Raw genomic sequence first — 19,321 nt, forward strand, 5'->3', positions numbered from 1 at the left:
GGTCCGGGTCGTAGCCACTCATGCCTTCCCCCCTTCATCCCGGAGCGGTCAGGGCAGGGGTGAGCGGGGGAATGTGTCCGTTGATGGTTCTGTTGTGCTCTCCCAAGTGTTTAGTCTAGTGCTCTGCACAAAGTCAGCACTCCAGAAGTACGACTGGATGGATGGATGGAGGGATGGATGGATGGATGGATGGAGGGATGGAAGGATGGATGGAAGGATGGATGGAAGGATGGAGGGATGGATGGATGGATGGAGGAATGGATGGAGGGATGGATGGATGAATGGAGGGAGGGATGGATGGAAGGATGGAGGGATGTATGGAGGGATGGATGGATGGATGGATGGATGGATGGATGGATGGATGGATGGCTATTGTTTTTGTCTGTCTCCCCAGATTAGACTGTAAACCCATCAAAGGGCAGGGACTGTCTCTATCTGTTACCGATTTGTACAGCCCAAGCGCTTAGTCCAGTGCTCTGCACATAGTAAGCGCTCAGTAAATACTATTGGATGGATGGATGGATGGATGGATGGATGGATGGATGGATGGATGGCTATTGTTTTTGTCTGTCTCCCCAGATTAGACTGTAAACCCATCAAAGGGCAGGGACTGTCTCTATCTGTTACCGATTTGTACAGCCCAAGCGCTTAGTCCAGTGCTCTGCACATAGTAAGCGCTCAGTAAATACTATTGGATGGATGGATGGATGGATGGATGGATGGATGGATGGATGGATGGATGGATGGGGCCAGGGCCTGGGGAGAAGAAGGCCAGGCCTGGGACAGTAGTTAGGAGGGGCCCAAGAGTCCGGGAGGGGAACTGGGGACCGGGACTCTTGGGTCCATCCTGTGTCCAGCCTGGACGTTGTCACTGAAGGTTGGGGAGGGGGAATGCGGGTCTAGTCCGGGGGTCCCTGGGGCTCCACCGGCCGTCTCCCCAAGGGCCAGGACTTGCACTGGAGGGTGGACCGGGGGGCCAAGATCAGAGGAGGGAGGGACGGACGGACGGACGGATGGACGGACAGAGGGACAGAGGGGAAAGGAGAAAGGAGGAAGGGAAGGGGGAGGCAAGGCGGGAGGGAGGACGGTGGAGGCCGCAGCAGTCACAGCAGCAGGCGCAGCAGGAGGCAAAGAGGCAAACCGAGGCGGCGACGGCGGCAGAAGAACAAGGACGATGGAGAAATAAGGCGGCGACCGCGGCGGCAGCCAGGACCAGAGGGATGGAGAAGGCGGGCGGCGGCTGCAGCAGCAGAACAAGGAGGATGGAGAAAGAAGGCGGAGGCTGCAGCAGCGAGGCAAGGAGGATCGAGAACGGAGGCGGCGGCGGCGGCGGAACGAGGAGGATGGAGAACGGAGGCGGCGGCGGGACCGGAAGGATGGAGAAGGCAGGCGGCGGCTGCGGCGGAGCGAGGAGGATGGAGAACGAAGGCGGCGGCGGGACGGGAGGGATGGAGAAGGCAGGCGGCGGCTGCGGCGGAGCGAGGAGGATGGAGAACGAAGGCGGCAGCTGCGGCGGAACGAGGAGGATGGAGAACGAAGGCGGCGGCGGGACGGGAGGGACGGAGAACGAAGGCGGCGGGAGCAGCGGAACGAAAAAGATGGAGAAGGCAGGCGGCGGCTGCGGCGGAACGAGGAGGATGGAGAACGAAGGCGGCGGCGGGACCGGAGGGACGGAGAACGAAGGCGGCGGCCGCAGCGGAACGAAAAGGATGGAGAAGGCAGGCGGCGGCAGGACCAGAGGGACGGAGAACGAAGGCGGCGGGAGCAGCGGAACAAGAAAGATGGAGAGCGAAGGCGGCGGCTGCAGCGGGACAAGGAGGACGGAGAAGGAAGGCGGCGGCGGGTCCGGAGGGACGGAGAAGGCGGGCGGCGGCGGCGGCGGCAGAAGAAGGAGGATGGAGAACGAAGGCGGCGGGAGCGGCAGCGGCAGGACCCGAGGGACGGAGACCGCGGGCGGCGGCAGGAGGAGGAGGAGGAGGAGGAGGAGGAGGAGGCGGGGGAGGGGGCCGGGGGGCTCCCGCCGCCTCCTCCTCCTCCTCCTCCCGCCTCCCGTCGGGGTCCCCGCCCCCGGGCCCGCCCCCGATCCCGCCCCCGCCCCCTCCTCCGCCTCGCCCCCTCCTCACTCCGGCCCGGCCCGGCCCCACCCCCCGGCCATGAAGAAGCTCTGGGGGAAAAAACGGTTTCAGGTAAGACCGTCCGGCTGCGGGGAGGGGGCTGGGATGGGCCCTCCCCACCCCCGACCCTCCCCCCGGGCCGGGGCTTTCCTTCGGCGCCTTCCCCCCTCCGTCCCACCACCCCCTCCCCGATTCCTGGAGCCCCCCCATGTCTCCCCCCAAAGTCCGGCTCCCCTTGTCCTCCGGCCCCGTGTCCTTCCCCCCGTCCTTGGTCATCTGTGGGGGGAGGGGGGGGGTCTCCGGGCCCCCCGAGCCCCTCCCCTGCATCTCATCGGGGTCCCCGTCTCCGCGGGTCTCGCCCCCTCCCCGTAACTCACACGCACGAACCCACTCGGAGACCCCCGCGTTCCCAGGCCCTCTCGGGGCTCCCGCCCCTATATCGGGGGCCCTTACGGAGGGCCGGCCGCCCTTATATAGCCTTCCCCCCAGAGGTCCGGCCGGCCTTAGGTCGGGGGCCCTCACGGGGGTCCGCCTAGTCTCACAGCGGGGACCCTCCGAGTGGTCCGGCTGGCCTTAGAGCGGAGTCGTCCCCCCCCCCCCCCGAGGGTCGCCTGGCCTCAGAGGGGGACCCTCACAGAGGTCCGGCTAGCCTTCGGTCGGTGTCCTCTCAGGGCTCCCGTTAGCTTTATATCCGCGTCCTCACGGAGGTCCGGCTAGCCTTATAGGGGTGTCCTCACGGAGGTATGTAGCTAGCCTTCTAGAAGGACCCTTGCGGAGGTCCGGCTAGCCCTCCGTCACTGTCCTTTCAGGGGTCCGGTTGGCTTTATATCCGTGTCCTCGCGGAGGTCCGGCCTGCCTCGTAGAGGTGTCCTCGCGGAGGTCCGGCCTGCCTCGTATCGGTGCCCTCGCGGAGGCCCGGCCAGCCTGGTATCGGTGCCCTCGCGGAGGCCCGGCCAGCCTGGTATCGGTGCCCTCGCGGAGATCCGGCCAGCCTGGTATCGGTGCCCTCGCGGAGGCCCGGCTAGCCTTGTAGAGGTGTCCTCGCGGAGGCCCGGCTAGCCTTATATCGGTGCCCTCGCGGAGGTCCGGCTAGCTTCGGATCGGTGCCCTCGCGGAGGTCCGGCTAGCTTCGGATCGGTGCCCTCGCGGAGGCCCGGCTAGCCTTATAGAGGTGTCCTCGCGGAGGCCCGGCTAGCCTCGTATCGGTGCCCTCGCGGAGGTCCGGCTGGCCTTATGTCGGTGCCCTTGCGGCGCTCCGGCTAGCCTTACGTCGGTGTCCTCACGAGGTCTAGCCGGCCTTACGGAGGTGTCCTCACGGAGGTCTTGCTAGCCTTATCGAAGTATCCTCACTGGGGTCCGGCTGGTCTTATATCGGTGCCCCGCCGGAGCTCCGGCCAGCCTTACGTCGGCGTCCTCACGAGGACCGGCTCGCTTTATAGCGGCGTCCTCACGGAGGTCTAGCTCGCCTTATAGAGATGTCCTCACGGAGATCCAGCCAGCCTCACGGAAGTGTCCTCACGGAGCTCCGGCCAGCCTCACGTCGGTGTCCTCACGAGGTCCGGCTCTCATCGTATCGGTGTCCCCGCGGAGATCCGACTCGCCCTTGTATCCGGGCTCTTACAGAGCTCCGGCTAGCCTGATGCTTCACTCTGCCGCCCGGATCATTTTTCTACAAAAACGTTCGGGCCGTGTCTCCCCCCTCCACCCCCTTCCCTCAGATAGAAGCTCGCCACCGTCGGCTTTTAAGCCGTCCGTCGGCTGGCCCCCTCCCGCCTCGCTACCCTCCTACTCCGGCCCAGCCCTCGCACTCCGCTCTTCCGGTGCCAACCTACTCGCTGTCCCTCGATCGCGTCCATCTCACCGCCGACCTCTCGTCACGTCCCGCCTCTGGCCTGGCCCGCCCTCCCTCTTCGTATCCGACAGTCCCCCTTCACCGCTCCGAAGCCTCACCGGAGGCCCATCTCCTTCGAGAGGCCTTCCCTGCTTTCTTTTTCTTCCTCTCCCTTCTGCATCGCCCCGACTTTTACTCCCTTTATTCATCCCTCCCTCCCAGCCCCGCAGCACTCAAGTCCATATCCGTCGATTATTTATTTGTATTCACGTCTGTCTCCTCCTCTAGACTGTAAGCTCACTGTGGGCGGGGAATGTGTCTGTTATAATGTTATACTGAACTCTCCCCTGCGCTTAGTGCAGTGTTCTGCGCACAGTAAGGGCTCGATAAATGCGACTGACTGAATGATAGCCATATCAGTGTCCAGCTAGCCTTCTATCAGGGTCCTTTCAGACCTCCAGCTAGCCTTATATCCGTGTCCTCATAGAGGCCTCGCTTGCCTTATAGTCTGCTGTGTGACCTTGGGTAAGTCACCTCGCTTCTCCGTGCTCCAGTTCCCTCAGCTGTAAAATGGGGATGAAGACTGTGAGCCCCACGTGGGGCAACCTGATTACTTTGTATCTCCCCCAGTGCTTAGAACAGTGCTTGGCACATAGTAAGCGCTTAACAAATACCAACATTATTATTATTATACTGGGGTCCTCATCCCCTCTCCCCATATCCTTCCGTCGGGGTCCCCCCACAGCTTTCGCCGCCACCCTCCCCGGTCTGGAGCCTCTGCTCTGTTCATTCTAATAACAGTGGTACTTATTAAGCGCTTACTATGTGCCAAGCACTGTTCGAAGCGCTGGGGGAGATAATAATGTTGGTATTTGTTAAGTGCTTACTATGTGCAGAGCACTGTTCTAAGCGCTGGGGTAGACACAGGGTAATCAGGTCCTCACCCGTGAGGCTCACAGTTAATCCCCATTTTCCAGATGAGGTCACTGAGGCCCAGAGAAGTGAAGTGACTCGCCCACAGTCACCCAGCTGACAAGTGGCGGAGCCGGGGGTCGAACCCATGACCTCTGACTCCGAAGCCCAGGCTCTTTCCACTGAGCCACACTGCTTCCCCCAAGTTAATCAGGTAGGACACAGTCCCAGTCCCACATGGGGCTCACACTCTTATCCCCCTTTTACAGATCACTGAGGTACAGAGAAGTGAAGTGACTCGCCCAAAGTCACCCAGAGGACACGTGGCAGAGGCGGGATTAGAACCCAGGTCCTTCTGACTCCCGGGCCTGGGCTCCGGCAAGTCTAGTTCATATTTCTGGTCATATTTCCGTGTCCCTCGGATCATCTTCTGCCCTCCCCTCCCCGCAGTGAGTTACCGCCCCTTCCTGACCCCCCCTAGGCACACCCCCATCCCCACCTCCCACCCCCTATAGTGCTCCCACTCCTTTACAGTGCTCCCACCCCTCTACGGTGCTCCGGTCCCTCCGGGAAGCCTTGCCTCCTCCTCTATGAACATCTGCACACCTGTGGAATTAGTCGAGGTCAGAGGCTAGCGATCCATCAATCGATCAATCAATAATAATAGTAATAATGATAATCATGGCATTTGTTAAGCGCTTACTATGTCCTGGGCACAATTCTAAGTGCTGGAATAGATACAGGATCATCAGGTCGTCCCACGTGGGGCTCACAGTCTTCATCCCCTTTTTACAGATGAGGTCACTGAGGTACGGAGAATAATAATAATTATGGAATTTGTTAAGCGCTTACTCTGTGCCAAGCACTGTTCTAAGCGCTGGGGTAATATAATAATAACTTTGGTATTTGTTAAGCACTTACTATGTGCAGAGCACCGTTCTAAGCGCGGGGGTAGCTACAAGGTCATCAGGTCGTCCCGCGTGGGGCTCACGGACTCCATCCCCATTTTCCAGATGAGGTCATTGAGGCCCAGAGAATAATGATGGCATTTGTTAAGCGCTTACTCTGTGCAGAGCACTGTTCTAAGCGCTGGGCCAGATACAGGGTCGTCAGGTTGTCCCACGTGGGGCTCCCGGTCTTCATCCCCATTTTACAGATGAGGTCACTGAGGCCCAGAGAAGTGAAGCGACTGGCCCACGGTCACACAGCTGACAAATGGCAGAGTTGGGATTCGAACCCACGATCTCCGACTCCCAAGCCCGGGCTCTTGCCACTGAGCCAGGCTTTATTGAACACTTACTGTGTGCAGAGCCCAGTTCTCAGTGCTGGGGTGAGTCCAATCTACCAGAGTTGCTAGGCCTGCGCCCTTGCCCACAAGGAGCTGACGGTCTCTGGGGAGACAGACGTTGAAATAGGTGCTGTGGGGGCTTTGGTGGGCTGGGGGAAGAGGAGAGGAAGGTTGGGGGGGACACACTGGAGTGGGGAGGAAAGGGGGGAGGACGCTGCTCTCTGCTCCGGGAGGGAGCTTGCCCATCTTAGGGGGGCGAGGGGCAGGGGGCTGCACTGAGCAACTGACAGAAAAAATCCTCCTCTAATTCTGAGGAACTTCCTCTCCTTCACCAGCAGCCCCTCGTCCCCCTTTTCCCCCCCAATTCCGATGGGCTTTCTCTCCTTCCCCAGCATCGCCCCCTTCGTCCCCCCCCACTTCCTTCTCTAATTCTGAAGGTCTTTCTCTCCTTCCCCAGCAACCCCCCCACCGCCCACTTCTTCCTCTAATTCCAAAGGTTTTTCTCTCCTTCCCCAGCAGCCTCTCTCTGTTCCCCTGACTTCCTCCTCTAATTCCGAGAAACTTTCTCTCCTTCCCCAGCAGCCCCCCCCCCCCCGCCCACTTCCTCCTCTAATTCTGAGGAACTTCCTCTCCGTCCCCAGCAGCCTCTCCGTCCCCCCGCTTTCTTTTCTAATTCTGAGGGTCTTTCTCTCCTTCCTCAGCAACCCCCTCATCCCCCACTTTTTCCTCTAATTCCGAGGATTTTTCTCTCCTTGCCCAGCAGCTTCCCTCTGTCCCCCCTCTTCCTCCTCTAATTCCGAGAAACTTTCCTTCCCCAGCGGGCCTTCATCCGTCCGCTTCCATCTCTAATTCCAAGGGGCTCTCTCTCCTTCCTCAGCATCCCCCCATCTCCCCTAACTCCGAAGGGCTTTCTCTCCTTCCTCAGCAGGCCCCCCTCACTTCCTCCTCTAATTCCAAGGAGATTTCTTTCCTTTCCCAGCAGCTCCCCCCGCCCAACTTCCTCCTATAACTCACCCCCATCCCACCACCTCCTCCTCCTCTTACTCCGGGGGGCTTTCTCTCCTTCCCCAACATCCCCCCCTCCACCCACGCCCCCAAGCCCCACTCCCATTTCAAAGCCGGGGGGGGGGCGACGGCTCCGAGTTGGGGGCCGACGACGAATGGGGTGGCTGAGGCTCGAAGGGTGGGCTTGGAATCCCTCCCCAATCCGCCTCGGTTTTTGTCTTTCAGAAAACCGGCCACTCGCGACGAGCCTTCAGCCGCCTGACCCATGGTGCGTGGGACCGTGGCCGCCCTTCCCTCCCGGCCCCTGCCCCGGCCCCCTACCCCCACACCCCCACACCCCCCAACCTGTCCAGACTTCTACGGTGGGTGCTAGCCGCCCCCCAGGCGATCCCAACTCACCCCCCATCCCTCCCCAGAGCGCAGCCTCGGGCTGGTGCCTTCCTTTCGGCCTAATTACTGACCCCGGACAGGGGTCGCCGCCGGCCCCTCGGCGACCCCCGTTCGGCCCGGAAGGGGAAGGAAGATGGTCAGGAGGCCGGGCTAGGCGTGATGGGCCGAAGAGATTGGGAAGGTCCACCCTGAGCGGGGAGAATCTCGCTCACGATGGAGGAAAGAAGGGGATGTCACTCACTGTTGGCGGGAAAACCCTGACCGCTCCCCCCAGTCTTCCCCTGGGCCCAGTGTGATTGTGGGAAAGCTGGAAAGGAGCCCCAGGAATCCGGGGCGTCCGGGCTAATCGACCCGACGAGCTGAGGAATTGGGGGAGGTGAAGAGTTGGGGCGACGGGGGTTTGGGGAACCCGGGTTCCTTGAGCGGAGAGGGACTGTGGCTGTGTGACACGTGGATCACGTGTTTGGATGAGCCGGTGGGCGGGCGGGCACAGGTGGGCGACAGCACGTGAGATCCCCCCGGGGGGTGTGTGTGCGCGGTTCAGAAGGAGCGCTCGACGCTGCCTGTGTGTGTGCCCGGGAGAGAGCGTGTGTGTGCGCGCGTCTGTGTAGTTGCAACAGGCCTGTGACTTCCGGCGGCGATTTTAGCCGAGTGGGTGGATGTGAGTTCTTGGTGCAGCAGGAGGTAGCCGGGCAGGTGGGCGGTCGGGGGAAGCGGATGTGGGCACGGAGACGGGGACCCCGGGGTTCTGCCCATCCTGGACGCATTCCAAGACCCCTTCGACGTGCGGAGAGCGGGGAGAGAGGATCGCTCGCTCGATCCATCGTAGGGCTTACCGTGTGCGGAGCACTGGATTGAGTGCTCGGGAGAATCCGATAGGACGGAGTTGGTAGACGCGTGCCCTGCAATTACGGATGCGGGTAATAAGTGCCGTGGAGCCGAAGGTGGGGTGAATAGAGGGTGCAAATCCAAGGGAAAGGGTGACGCAGAAGGGAGAGGGAGGAGGGGAAATGAGGACGAGAGAAGGGAGCGTGACCCAGTGGGTAGAGCCCGGGCCTGGGCGTCGGAGGACGCGGGTTCTCATCCCGGCCCCGCCACTTGTCCGCTGTGTGACCTCGGGCGGGTCGCTTGGCTGCTCCGGGCCTCGGTTCCCTCGTCTGTAAAACGGGGATCAAGACTGAGAGCTCCGTGCGGGACGGGGTTACGTCCAACCCCGGCGCTTCGATCAGGGCTTGACCCATAGTAAGCGCTTAACAAGTACCGTCGTTAATATTAATCCTGGAGCCCTTGGTGATAGGGGAACCCGCCCGTTTCCCAGTCCCTTTCTCGGGGTGCCGGGCCCCCCGTTTCCCGCCCCTCCCCGTCAGCCGATCGAGTCCCTCCCCGTAGAAGCTCTGGTAACGGTCTGTCGATGTCTCTCTCCTGCTGCTCCTAATGGAAGCGAAGTTTTCCGCTCCTGCAGAAAGCAAAGTTACGGTAGGAAACCCTCCCCGGCCCCGCCTCGCCCCTGCTCCTCTCTCACGGGGAAGGGGGTCCCGGCCCAGCCCCCCGCCCCCTCCACCCTCCCGCCGGCCCAGAGCCGAGGACCCGGGCCCGGCCTGCAGCCGGTCGTCGGACACCCCCGGCCAGTAAGACACGGGTGTCAGTCCCCAGCGGGGGTCCTGGGAGGGGGTCCCCTTCCGCCTCCTAGGAACCCAGGGGTCCTGCCGCGGGGTCTGGCCGGGCCGGGATGCTCCGGTAGGTGGTGGGGAGATGCCCCCTCCCAGGCCGATGGAGGCGGGGCGGACCCCGCCGCTAAGGAGCACCGTGGGCATGGGGGCGTGAGCAACCGGGAGGGAACAGGGGATGGCTGCCAGGAGCAGAATGGTGTGGGAGGAACCAAGAAGGAGAGGAGGCAGGGAGATGGAAAATCCTCAGAGCATCGAGGATTCTTCAGAATGCCTTCTCCAGAATGCCAGGGCCAATGGGAAAGGCCTGGTCTCCCTCCCTGCCAGGGACAGAGAGGGGGATGGTGGGTAAGAGGGTAGGCCCGGGCAGAGCGGGGGACCGCGGGGTAGGCCCGGGCAGAGCGGGAGGACCGCCGGTAAGCGGGTAGGCCCGGGCAGAGCGTGGGGACCGCGGGTAAGCGGGTAGGCCCCGGGCAGAGCCGAGAGAGGGGCCCGGCCCCGGGGGAGGCGGGGAGGGGACCGACCGCTCACCCGGCCTCCTCCTCCAGACTCGGAGACGGGCGAGGATGAGGCCATCCATCCCCAAGGGACCCCCCGACGGGGACATCAGGACCAAGGGGCCTTCAGCATCTCCACAGGTGAGCCCGACTTAGGGCGGGGGGCGGGGGGGGGGGGTAGTTTCATTTATTTCACGTCTGCCTCCCCCTCTAGACCGTAAGCTCGTTTTGGACGGGGACCCCGTCTCTTTATTGTTCTATCGTCCTCTCCCAAGCGCTTAGTACAGCGCTCTGCGCACAGTAGGTGCTCAAAAATACGATTGAATGAATGAGCGAATCGAATGAATGAGTGCCCCACCATACTTATGTAATAATAATTCATTCATTCATTCAACAGTATTTATTGAGCGCTTACTATGGGCAGAGCACTGGACTAAGCGCTTGGAATGGACAATTCGGCAACAGATAGAGACCATCCCTGCCCAATGACGGGCTCGCAGTAATCATGGGATTTGTTAAGCGCTTACTACGCGCCAAGCACTGTTCTAGGCACTGGGGTGGATTCCACAGGGGGCTCGAGTCTTAATCCCCATTTTCCAGATGAGGTCACTGAGGCACAGAGAAGTTCAGTGACTTGTCCGAGGTCACGCAGCAGACAAGTGGCGGAGCCGGGATTAGAACCCACGTCCTCGGACTCCCGAGCCCAGACCCTTTTCACTAAGCCACGCTGCTTCTCTATGTACGTATCTAGGTACATCTATGGACGTCTATCTACGTACCCAGATAATAATAATAATGTTGGTATTCGTTAAGCACTTACTGTGTGCAGAGCACTGTTCTAAGCGCTGGGGGAGATACAGGACAATGAGGTTGTCCCACGTGAGGCTCACGGACAGATGCATCGATCCGCGTACAGGTCTGTAATGTTATTTATTCGTATTGATGATCGTCACCCGTCGCTCTAGACCGTAAGCTCGTGGTGGGCAGGGAGTGTGTATATTTTTGTAGCGTACTCCCCCAAGCGCTTAATACAGTGCTCTGCCCACCGTAAGCGCTCAAAGAATACGACTGACCGAAAGCCCTACGCAAAGTAAGCGCTCAATACGGACCAGCCGCGTGGCCCGGTGGCAAGAGCCCGCCTCGGGAGTCAGACGACGTGGGTTCTAATCCCGGCCCCGCCACCCGTCTGCTGCGTGACCTTGGGCTGGGCGCCTAATTCTCTGTGCCTCAGTTCCCTCCTCTGTCAGAGAGGGGATGAAGACCGTGAGCCCCACGAGGGACGACCCTGTATCTACCCCGGGGCCGAGAACAAGCGCTGCTTGGAGAAGCAGCGTGGCTCAGTGGAAAGAGCATGGGCTTTGGAGTCAGGGCTCATGAGTTCGAATCCCAGCTCTGCCACTTGTCGGCTGTGGGACTGTGGGCGAGTCACTTAACTTCTCCGTGCCTCAGTTCCCTCATCTGTAAAATGGGGATTAAGACTGTGAGCCCCACGTGGGACGACCTGATTCCCCTATGTCTACCCCAGCGCTTAGAACGGTGCTCGGCACATAGTAATCGCTTAACAAATACCAACATCATTATTATTATTAACAGTGCCGGGCCCAGAGTAAGCGCGTACCAAACCCCGTCGATCTTAAATACGACTGAGTAGATGAACGACTCCCAGGACCACAGTCTCCGTGTCCTCCCCTCTCTCTCTCTCTCTCTGTGTGTGCAGGGGGCTCGGACACCCTGGTGGGCACCTCCCTGGATACGCCCCCGACCTCTGTGACGGACACCTCAGAGGATCAGGCGAGCCGGTGGGGCAGCGGGCAGACCGTGCTGGAGCAGGAGGTGGGCGTCCGCGGAGGGGAGGCCCGTCGGGCCCAGAGCAGCCCAAGGCAAGCACACGGCGCCGGGCCCGGGCCGCGGCACCTGGGGGTGGAGCCGCTGGTGCGGGCGTCTCGTGCCGACCTGCCGGTGGTGGGCACAAGCTGGGGGTCAGAGGATAGCCTCTCGGTGGCCGGAGACCTGTACGGCAGCGCATTCAGCCTGTACAGAGGACGAGTCCTCTCGAACCATGTGTAAGTAACCACCTCGGCCGGGCCCGCTCCCTCTCGGCACTTCCCCGTCACGGCCCGCCTCTGCCCTCGGCACTGCCCCGTCACCGCCCCTTCTACCCGCTCGGCACTGCGCCCTTCTGCCCCTTCCCGTCACCCCGCGGCTGCCTGACCCTCTCTCATCCGTCCCGCCCGCGCCCCGATATCTCTCCGGCCTCACCGTCTCCTTCAACCGCCCCCTTCCCAGGTCTCAGCCGGCGACTGTGAAGGCCCCTTGCCATAGCCTCGTCCTAATCCAGCCTGGTCCTAATCCTCTCCCAACTAGACTCCCCCCACAGCCCTCCCCAACCCCCTTCCCCTCCCCCCCCACACGCACACTCAGACAAGGGTGTCTCCACGGGCTTCCTTCGTGCCTCCGGCCCCTTCCTTAATCTCAGGCCCCTGTCATCTTTCCATCTGCTCTTGCCCCCCCCCCTCCCATTTTCCAGTCACATTTCTGTTCCCATTTGACCTTTTTTTTTTTTTCATGGATGCCTTTGGCCCTCTGGAGGTGCTGGGAAGACCGGGGAGGGGCGAAGCAGTAGGAAAAGAGGAGTGGGGTGGGGAGAGGGGCTAAAGGGAGGAAGAGAGAGCGGGTGGAGCGAGACAGGGAGGCAGTTGGGAGAAGGTTCAGGGAAGCAAACTGAGGAGGGGGGGGCCGACAGAAGGCGGGGAGTGAGGCGGAGGGCTGGGGCGAGCGGAGGGCGGGAAGCAGAGAGGGGACGGTGGGCAGGAGGGCTGGACCAGAGTGGCAGCTCAAACCCACCTCCCTCAAGACCCTGTCCCTTTTTTGCAGCCGTTTTAATTGCGGCCCCCGCCCCCAACCTCCGCCCCCTTCCAGCTAGTTTTACTTGGCTGCTGCAGGGCTAAAAATAGCTCTGGCAGTGCCCGGGCGGGGAGCTTGGGCCAGAGAGGGTGGTAAGAGGACAGCTTGGGATCTGGGGCTGGGGAGGGGGCGGTGACGGGGTGGGGGAGGGACCAGACCTCCTCCCCTTTAAACCCACCGGCTCGTCATCTGGCGGGGGGGGGGGGGGGGAGATGGGCAACAGATGATGGCCGAGACCGGAGGCCTCTCTGAGAGGAGGGGGCCGGGAGGGAAGGGGCTTGGGGGGATGCCAGGCAGAAGCCCCGGTTGGGGGGGTCGCTCTACCCCCAGGGCACCCCCCTCCCCAACCGTGCAACCGGTCCCCACCAGAACCTGGAGTTGCCATGGTAACCTCTTGCGCACTCTGTGTGCTACAGTAGTCAGGCTTCGAGCAGAGGGAGCCACAAGCACCCGAACGCCGTCTCCTCCTCCCTGGAGAGTCATTCGTTCATTCGATCGTACGTCCCGAGCGCTTACTGTGTGCAGAGCACTGGGCTAAGCGCTTGGGAGAGGACAATAGAACAATAAGCAGACACATTCCCTGCCCACAGCGAGCTTATAATTTAAGCATCCCCCCACCCCACCTGCCCCTCATCTCCCCAGAGGGTCCATCCAACCCCCCCCCCCCACCCCCCCCCCCCCCATTTCCCTTCTCGGCAACGTCCAGCCCACCCCAAGGCCCCGATGTTTCATTCGTTCAGTCGTATTTGTTGAGCGCTTACTGGGTGCAGAGCACTGGACTGAACGCTTGGGAGAGGACAATCTGCCAACAAACGGACACATTCCCGCCCCACATCCCGTGAAAACCTGCCGCCTCCTTTCGCAGACTTCCCCAGGTGGCCCCCGTCTCAGCGAGTCAGTCGATCGTATTTATTGAGCGCTTACTGGGTGCAGAACAGTGGACTAAAGATTTGGGAGAGGGCGGTAGAACCAGAAACAGACACACTCCCTCCTTACATCCCGTGAAATAGCCTGCCCTCTCCTTTCCCGGGATTCATTCATTCAGTCGTGTTTACTGAGCGCTTACGGTGTGCAGAGCACTGTACTAAAGACTTGGGAGAGGGCAGTAGAACAAGAAACAGACACAGTAATAATAATGTTGGCATTTGTTAAGCGCTTACTATGTGCAGAGCACTGTTCTAAGCGCTGGGGTAGACACAGGGGAATCGGGTTGTCCCACGTGGGGCTCACAGTCTTCATCCCCATTTTACAGATGAGGTCACTGAGGCACAGAGAAGTGACTTGAGTTGCCCAGAGTCACCCAGCTGACAAGTGGCAGAGCCGGGATTCGAACCCATGCCCTCTGACTCCCAAGCCCGGGCTCTTTCCACTGAGCCACGCTGCTTCTCTATCCCTCCCTACATCCCGTGAAATAGCCTGCCCTCTCCTTTCCCGGGATTCATTCATTCAGTCGTGTTTACTGAGCGCTTACAGTGTGCAGAACGCTCTACTAAGCGCTTGGGCAAGTACGATTCAGCAATAAAGAGAGACAATCCCTGCCCACAACGAGCTCCCGGTCTGCGGGGTCGGGGGGGAGACAGACGTCAAAACAAGTCAGCAGACAGCCGTATAAATACATAAAACGCCCCTGTCTCGGTCAATCAGTGGTATTTATTGAGCGCTTACGGTGTGCAGAACACTCTACTAAGCGCTTGGGAAAGGACAATACAGCAATCGAACGGTGAGCTTACCGTCTAGAGGGGGAGGAGGGAGCACCCCCGCTTTCCCTAGAAAGTTCACATCCTTCAGTCCCTCATTTGTGGAGCACCTCCTGAGAAGGCAGCCCCCCCGAACCCCGCACCCCCTGATCTCGCAGCCCCTGGACCCCCACCCCACCCCGGCCCCCCGCAGATCGGCCACACCACCCTTCGTTCATCCGTCCGTTCAATCGTATTTATCGAGCGCTCGCTCTGGGCCGAACGCCGCCCTAAGCGCTTGGGAGAGGACCACATGATATAACAGACACGTTCCCCGCCCACAGCGGTATCGGACGGATCGGGCGGGCCCACATAATCATAATAAGGATAATAACTGTTATTATCGTTATTAGTAGTAGTAGTACGGTACTTGTTAAGCACTGACTATGTGCCTAGCACCGTTTTAAGCGTAGAAGCAGCGTGGCGTAGTGGATAGAGCGCGGGGTCGTGGGTTCTAATCGCGGCTCCACCACTTGTCCGCTGGGTGACACTGGGCAAGCCACTTCGCGTCTCTGGGCCTCATTTCCCGTAGAAACAAAATAATCGGGTTGGCCACGGTTCCCGTCCCCCCCGGGGTTCACAGTCTTCATCTTCATTTCACGGAGGAGGGAACTGAGGCACAGAGAAGTTAAAGTGACTTGCCCAAGGTCACACAGCAGACAATCAGGATTAGAACCCATGATCTTTCTGGCTCCCAGGCCCGGGCTCCGGCCATTAGGCCACTCTGCTTCCCAGACGCATTCCCTGCCCACAACGAGCTGACAGTCTGGGGGCGGGAAGGTGGGGGACACGGACCCAGGAAGCGGCGTGGCCTAGTGGCAAAGGCCCGGGCTCGGGAGGCGGAGGTGGCGGGTTCTAATCCCGCCCCGGCCACTTGTCTGCTGTGTGGCCTTGGGCAAGTCACTTCACTCCTCTGGCCCTCAGTTACCTCATCTGTAAAATGGGGATTAAAAGTGTGAGGCCCACGTGGGACAAGCTGATGACCCTCTATCTCCCCCAGTGCTTGGCACATAGTAAGTGCTTAACAAATGCCATCATTATTATTATCACGAATGGATAGAGAACCCAGGCGCCCCTCCCTCCCCGCCCCCTGCCCGACTCGAGTCCCCCCTGACGCCGCCTGGCTTTTCTCCCCCTTTCTGGTCCAGCAGCGTCCCGCCATGGAGAGAAGACCCCGACCCCCAGCCTCGGAAGGCCGGCGGCCCGCCGAGACCCCCGGCCCCGCCGCCCCCGTCCAAGGCGGCCCTGCTCCCGCCGCCCTCCCCTCGGATGGGCAGACGCCCCCCGCCCGGGCCCGTCCCCCCGGCCCCCGGCCCCGGAGCCCCGACGTCCCCCACGCCCCGCTCCCCGCGCCCGACCCGCACCGGCTCCCGCATCCTGGACAAGCTGCAGTTCTTCGAGGAGCGACGGCGCAGCCTGGAGCGCAGCGCTTCGCCCCAGCCCGTGCGGGCCTGGATGCCCCTGCGCAAAGCCCGCTCCCTGGACCACCCCAAGACGGAGGGCAGCCCCGGGGCGTCGAGGGAGGAGCTGCGGGAGCCCGGAGGCCTGGACCAGCGACGCCGGGCATTCCGGGAGCGGGCGGCCTCCCTGGACGAGAGGATCCGCCAGCTCAGTCCGGCCTCCCACCTGGAATTCCGCTTCTCCCAGGAATTAGGCCGCATCCGGCGCTCGGCTTCCCGGGAGGAGCTGGTGCGGTCCCACGAGTCCCTCCGCGACACCCTGCGCCGGGCCCCCTCTCCCCGAGACCCCGGGGAGCCCCCTCTCTTCCCCCCCCGACCCCCGATCCCCAAGGGTCCGGCCGGGGACGGGGGACGGGAGACCCTCGGGGAGCCGGAGACGCCCGGGTTGGGCGTCGAGAGGGGTCTCCGACCCCTGGGGTTGGGGGGCCCGAGGCCGGTCAGCCCTCGCCAAGAGGTGCGTCGCAGGGAGCGGGCCCCCTCTCCGGCCTCGGGCCGGGGTCTCCCGGAGGCCCAGAGCCCCCGGCCGGCCAGCGAGCCCCCCGAGTCCAGGACCGGGACCCCCACGGGCCGCAAGAGAGACCCTCCGGCGCAGGCCGTGCGCTTCCTGCCCTGGGCCGGGCCGGGTCAGGAGACCTCCGGCCTCCGGGATCTGGAGAAGAACCGCACCGGGCCCGAGGCGGAGAAGAGGCCTAGGAGAGGCCCGGAGGAGGACGAGCCCTGGGAGGTCCGGGGCCGCAGGGGACCGGAGGGCCGCAGCAGGGGCCGCCGGGCCCGGCCCGCCTCGCCGGACCTGGGTAATGATACCGATACTAACGATGATGGCATTGGTTAAGCGCTTACTATGTGCCAAGCACTGTTCTAAGCGCCGGGGTCCACCCGAGGTCATCGGGTTGTCCCCCGCGGGGCTCACGCTTCTTAATCCCCATTTTCCAGATGAGGTCACTGAGGCCCAGAGAAGCTAAGTGACTTCCCCAAGGCCACACGGCAGAGAAGTGGCGGAGCCGGGATTAGAACCCCGGTCCTCTGACTCCCGAGCCCGTGTTCTTGTCACTAGGCCGCCCTTACCTCCGTGTCCCTTACCTGCGTCTTCCTTTCCCTCGTTCATTAAGCGCTTACTGGGTGCGGAGCGCTGGTCTAAGCGCTTGGGAAAGTACAATACGACAATAAAGAGGACTCAATCCCTGTCCGCAACGAGTTCAGCCGTCTGGGGAGGGGGAGACAGACGTCGATACAAACCAACGGACGTCGATCCAAATAAATAAAATAGCGCGAAAGGACCTAAGCGGCGTGGGGCTGGGAGGGGGCGTTGAGGAAAGGGAGCGAGTCGGGGCGACGCGGAAGGGAGCGGGAGATGAGGGAAAGAGGGGCTCGGTCAGGGAAGGCTTCTCGGAGGAGATGGGCTTTCACCGAGGCTTTGAAGGAGGGAGAAACATTGACCTGAGGCATCTCCTCCCTCTCTCTTGCACTCATTTAGTCAGTCGTACTTACTGAGCACTTACCGTGTGCGGTACACTGGACTAAGCGTTTGGGAGAGGACAGTCCGACCTCAGACAGACACATTCCCTGCCCACAACGAGCTTACCGTCCCCGTCCCTTCCCAGCAGGTGAAGGAGTCAGTCGGTCAGTCGGTGCGTGCAGAACACTGTGCTGAGCGCTTGGGAGAGTCCACAAGAACAGACGCATTCCCTGCCCGCTACGAGGGGGAGACAGACATTCATAGAAGTAAATAAATGGCAGCCTGATAGGGAACAGGCCAGACCCTGCCCAGTTGTGGGGTCTGGTGGGCCCAGATTATTCTAGTAATTATTATTAATTATTATTATTATATGTTTAGCGCTTACTACGTGTCAGGCACCATTCTAAGCGCTGGGATAGATACAAGGGAATCGGGTCGGACGCAGTCCCTGTCCCACGTGGGGCTCGCAGTCTAGGTAGGGGGGAGAACGGGGATTGAATCCCCCTTTTACAGTTGAGGAAACTGAGGCCCAGAGAACAATAATAACAGTGGGACTTGTTAAGCGCTTACTATGTGCCAGGCACCGTACTAAGCGCCGGGGCGGATGCAGCAAATCGGATTGGACGCAGTCCCTGCCCCACGTGAGGCTCTCAATCCCCATTTGACAGATGAGGTAACTGAGGCCCAGAGAAGCGAAGGGACTTGCTCGAGGTCACACGGCAGATAGGTAACAGAGCCGGGATTAGAACCCATGACCTTCTGACTCCCGGGCCCGGGCTCTATCTACTGCGCTAGAGAAGTGAAGTGACTCGCCCAGGGCAAGCGGCGGGGCGGAGATTAAGCTATTTTTCTTCGCTGGGCCACAGATCACCCTAGCAATCCATCAATCGTTTCAGTCGTATTTCTTGAGCACTTACCGGGTGTGGAGCACTGTACTAAGCAGTCGGGAGAGCACGATATTCCAGAATCGGTGGACACGTTCCCTGCCCACAACGTGCCTCCATTCTAATCAGTAATCGATCATTTTACTTGAATGCTTACTGGGTGCAGACCAAGTGATTGGGAGAGTACAATATAACGGCGTCTCAGTGGAAAGAGCCCGGGCTTCCGAGTCAGAGGTCATGGGTTCTACTCCCGGCTCTGCCACTTGTCAGCTGGGTGACTGGGGGCAGGTCACTTCACTTCTCTGTGCCTCAGTTACTTCATCTATAAAATGGGGATTACCCGTGAGCCTCACGTGGGACGACCTGATTACCCTGCGTCTCCCCCAGCGCTTAGAACAGTGCTCTGCACATAGTAAGCGCTTAACAAATGCCAACATTATTATTATTAGATTCGTTCCCTGTCCACAAGGAGCTTACAGTCTAGAGGGGAAGACAGACATTAATATGAATAAATAATAATGAGAATAACGGTATTTGTTAAGCACCTACATGGCTCAGTGGCGAGAGCCCGGGCTTGGGAGTCAGAGGTCATGGGTTCGAATTCCGGCTCCGCCACTTGTCAGCTGGGTGACTGTGGGCGAGTCACTTCACTTCTCTGTGCCTCAGTTACCTCATCTGTAAAATGGGGATCAACTGCGAGCCTCAGGTGGGACAACCTGATGACCCTGTATCTCCCCCAGCGCTTAGAACAGTGCTCGGCACATAGTAAGCGCTTAACGAATACCAACATTATTATTATTATGTCCCAAGAGCTGGGTTAGCTACCAGATAGTCAGATAGGTCACAGTCCCCCCTTCACGTCGGACTCACAGTCTAAGGAGGAAGGAGAACGGTTATCGAACCCCCATTTTGTAGGCGAGGAAACCAAAGCCCAGAGAATGATAATGTTGGTATTTGTTAAGCGCTTACCATGTGCCGAGCACTGTTCTAAGCGCTGGGGTAGACTCAGGGGAATCAGGTCGTCCCACGTGGGGCTCACAGTCTTAATCCCCATTTTACAGATGAGGTCACTGAGGCACCGAGAAGTTAAGGGACTCGTCCAAGGTCCCCCAGCAGACGAGTGGCGGAGCCGGGATTTAAACCCAAGTCCCCAGACTCCCAGCCCCAGTTTCTTCCC

General features: G+C 60.7%; 1 protein-coding gene across 1 annotated transcript in view; it reads left to right on the plus strand.

Moving 5' to 3' along the window:
* The window catches only part of SPEG (striated muscle enriched protein kinase), a 143,307-nt gene that overhangs the window by 19,957 nt on the left and 104,029 nt on the right, over positions 1-19,321 (plus strand). The window contains 3 exon segments of the mRNA XM_029063161.1: positions 9,756-9,845; positions 11,422-11,767; positions 15,493-16,598. Of these exon segments, the coding sequence (XP_028918994.1) occupies positions 9,756-9,845; positions 11,422-11,767; positions 15,493-16,598 (1,542 nt within the window).

The sequence above is a fragment of the Ornithorhynchus anatinus genome, chromosome 1 (assembly GCF_004115215.2).
Source record: "Ornithorhynchus anatinus isolate Pmale09 chromosome 1, mOrnAna1.pri.v4, whole genome shotgun sequence".
NCBI classification, from domain to species: domain Eukaryota; kingdom Metazoa; phylum Chordata; class Mammalia; order Monotremata; family Ornithorhynchidae; genus Ornithorhynchus; species Ornithorhynchus anatinus.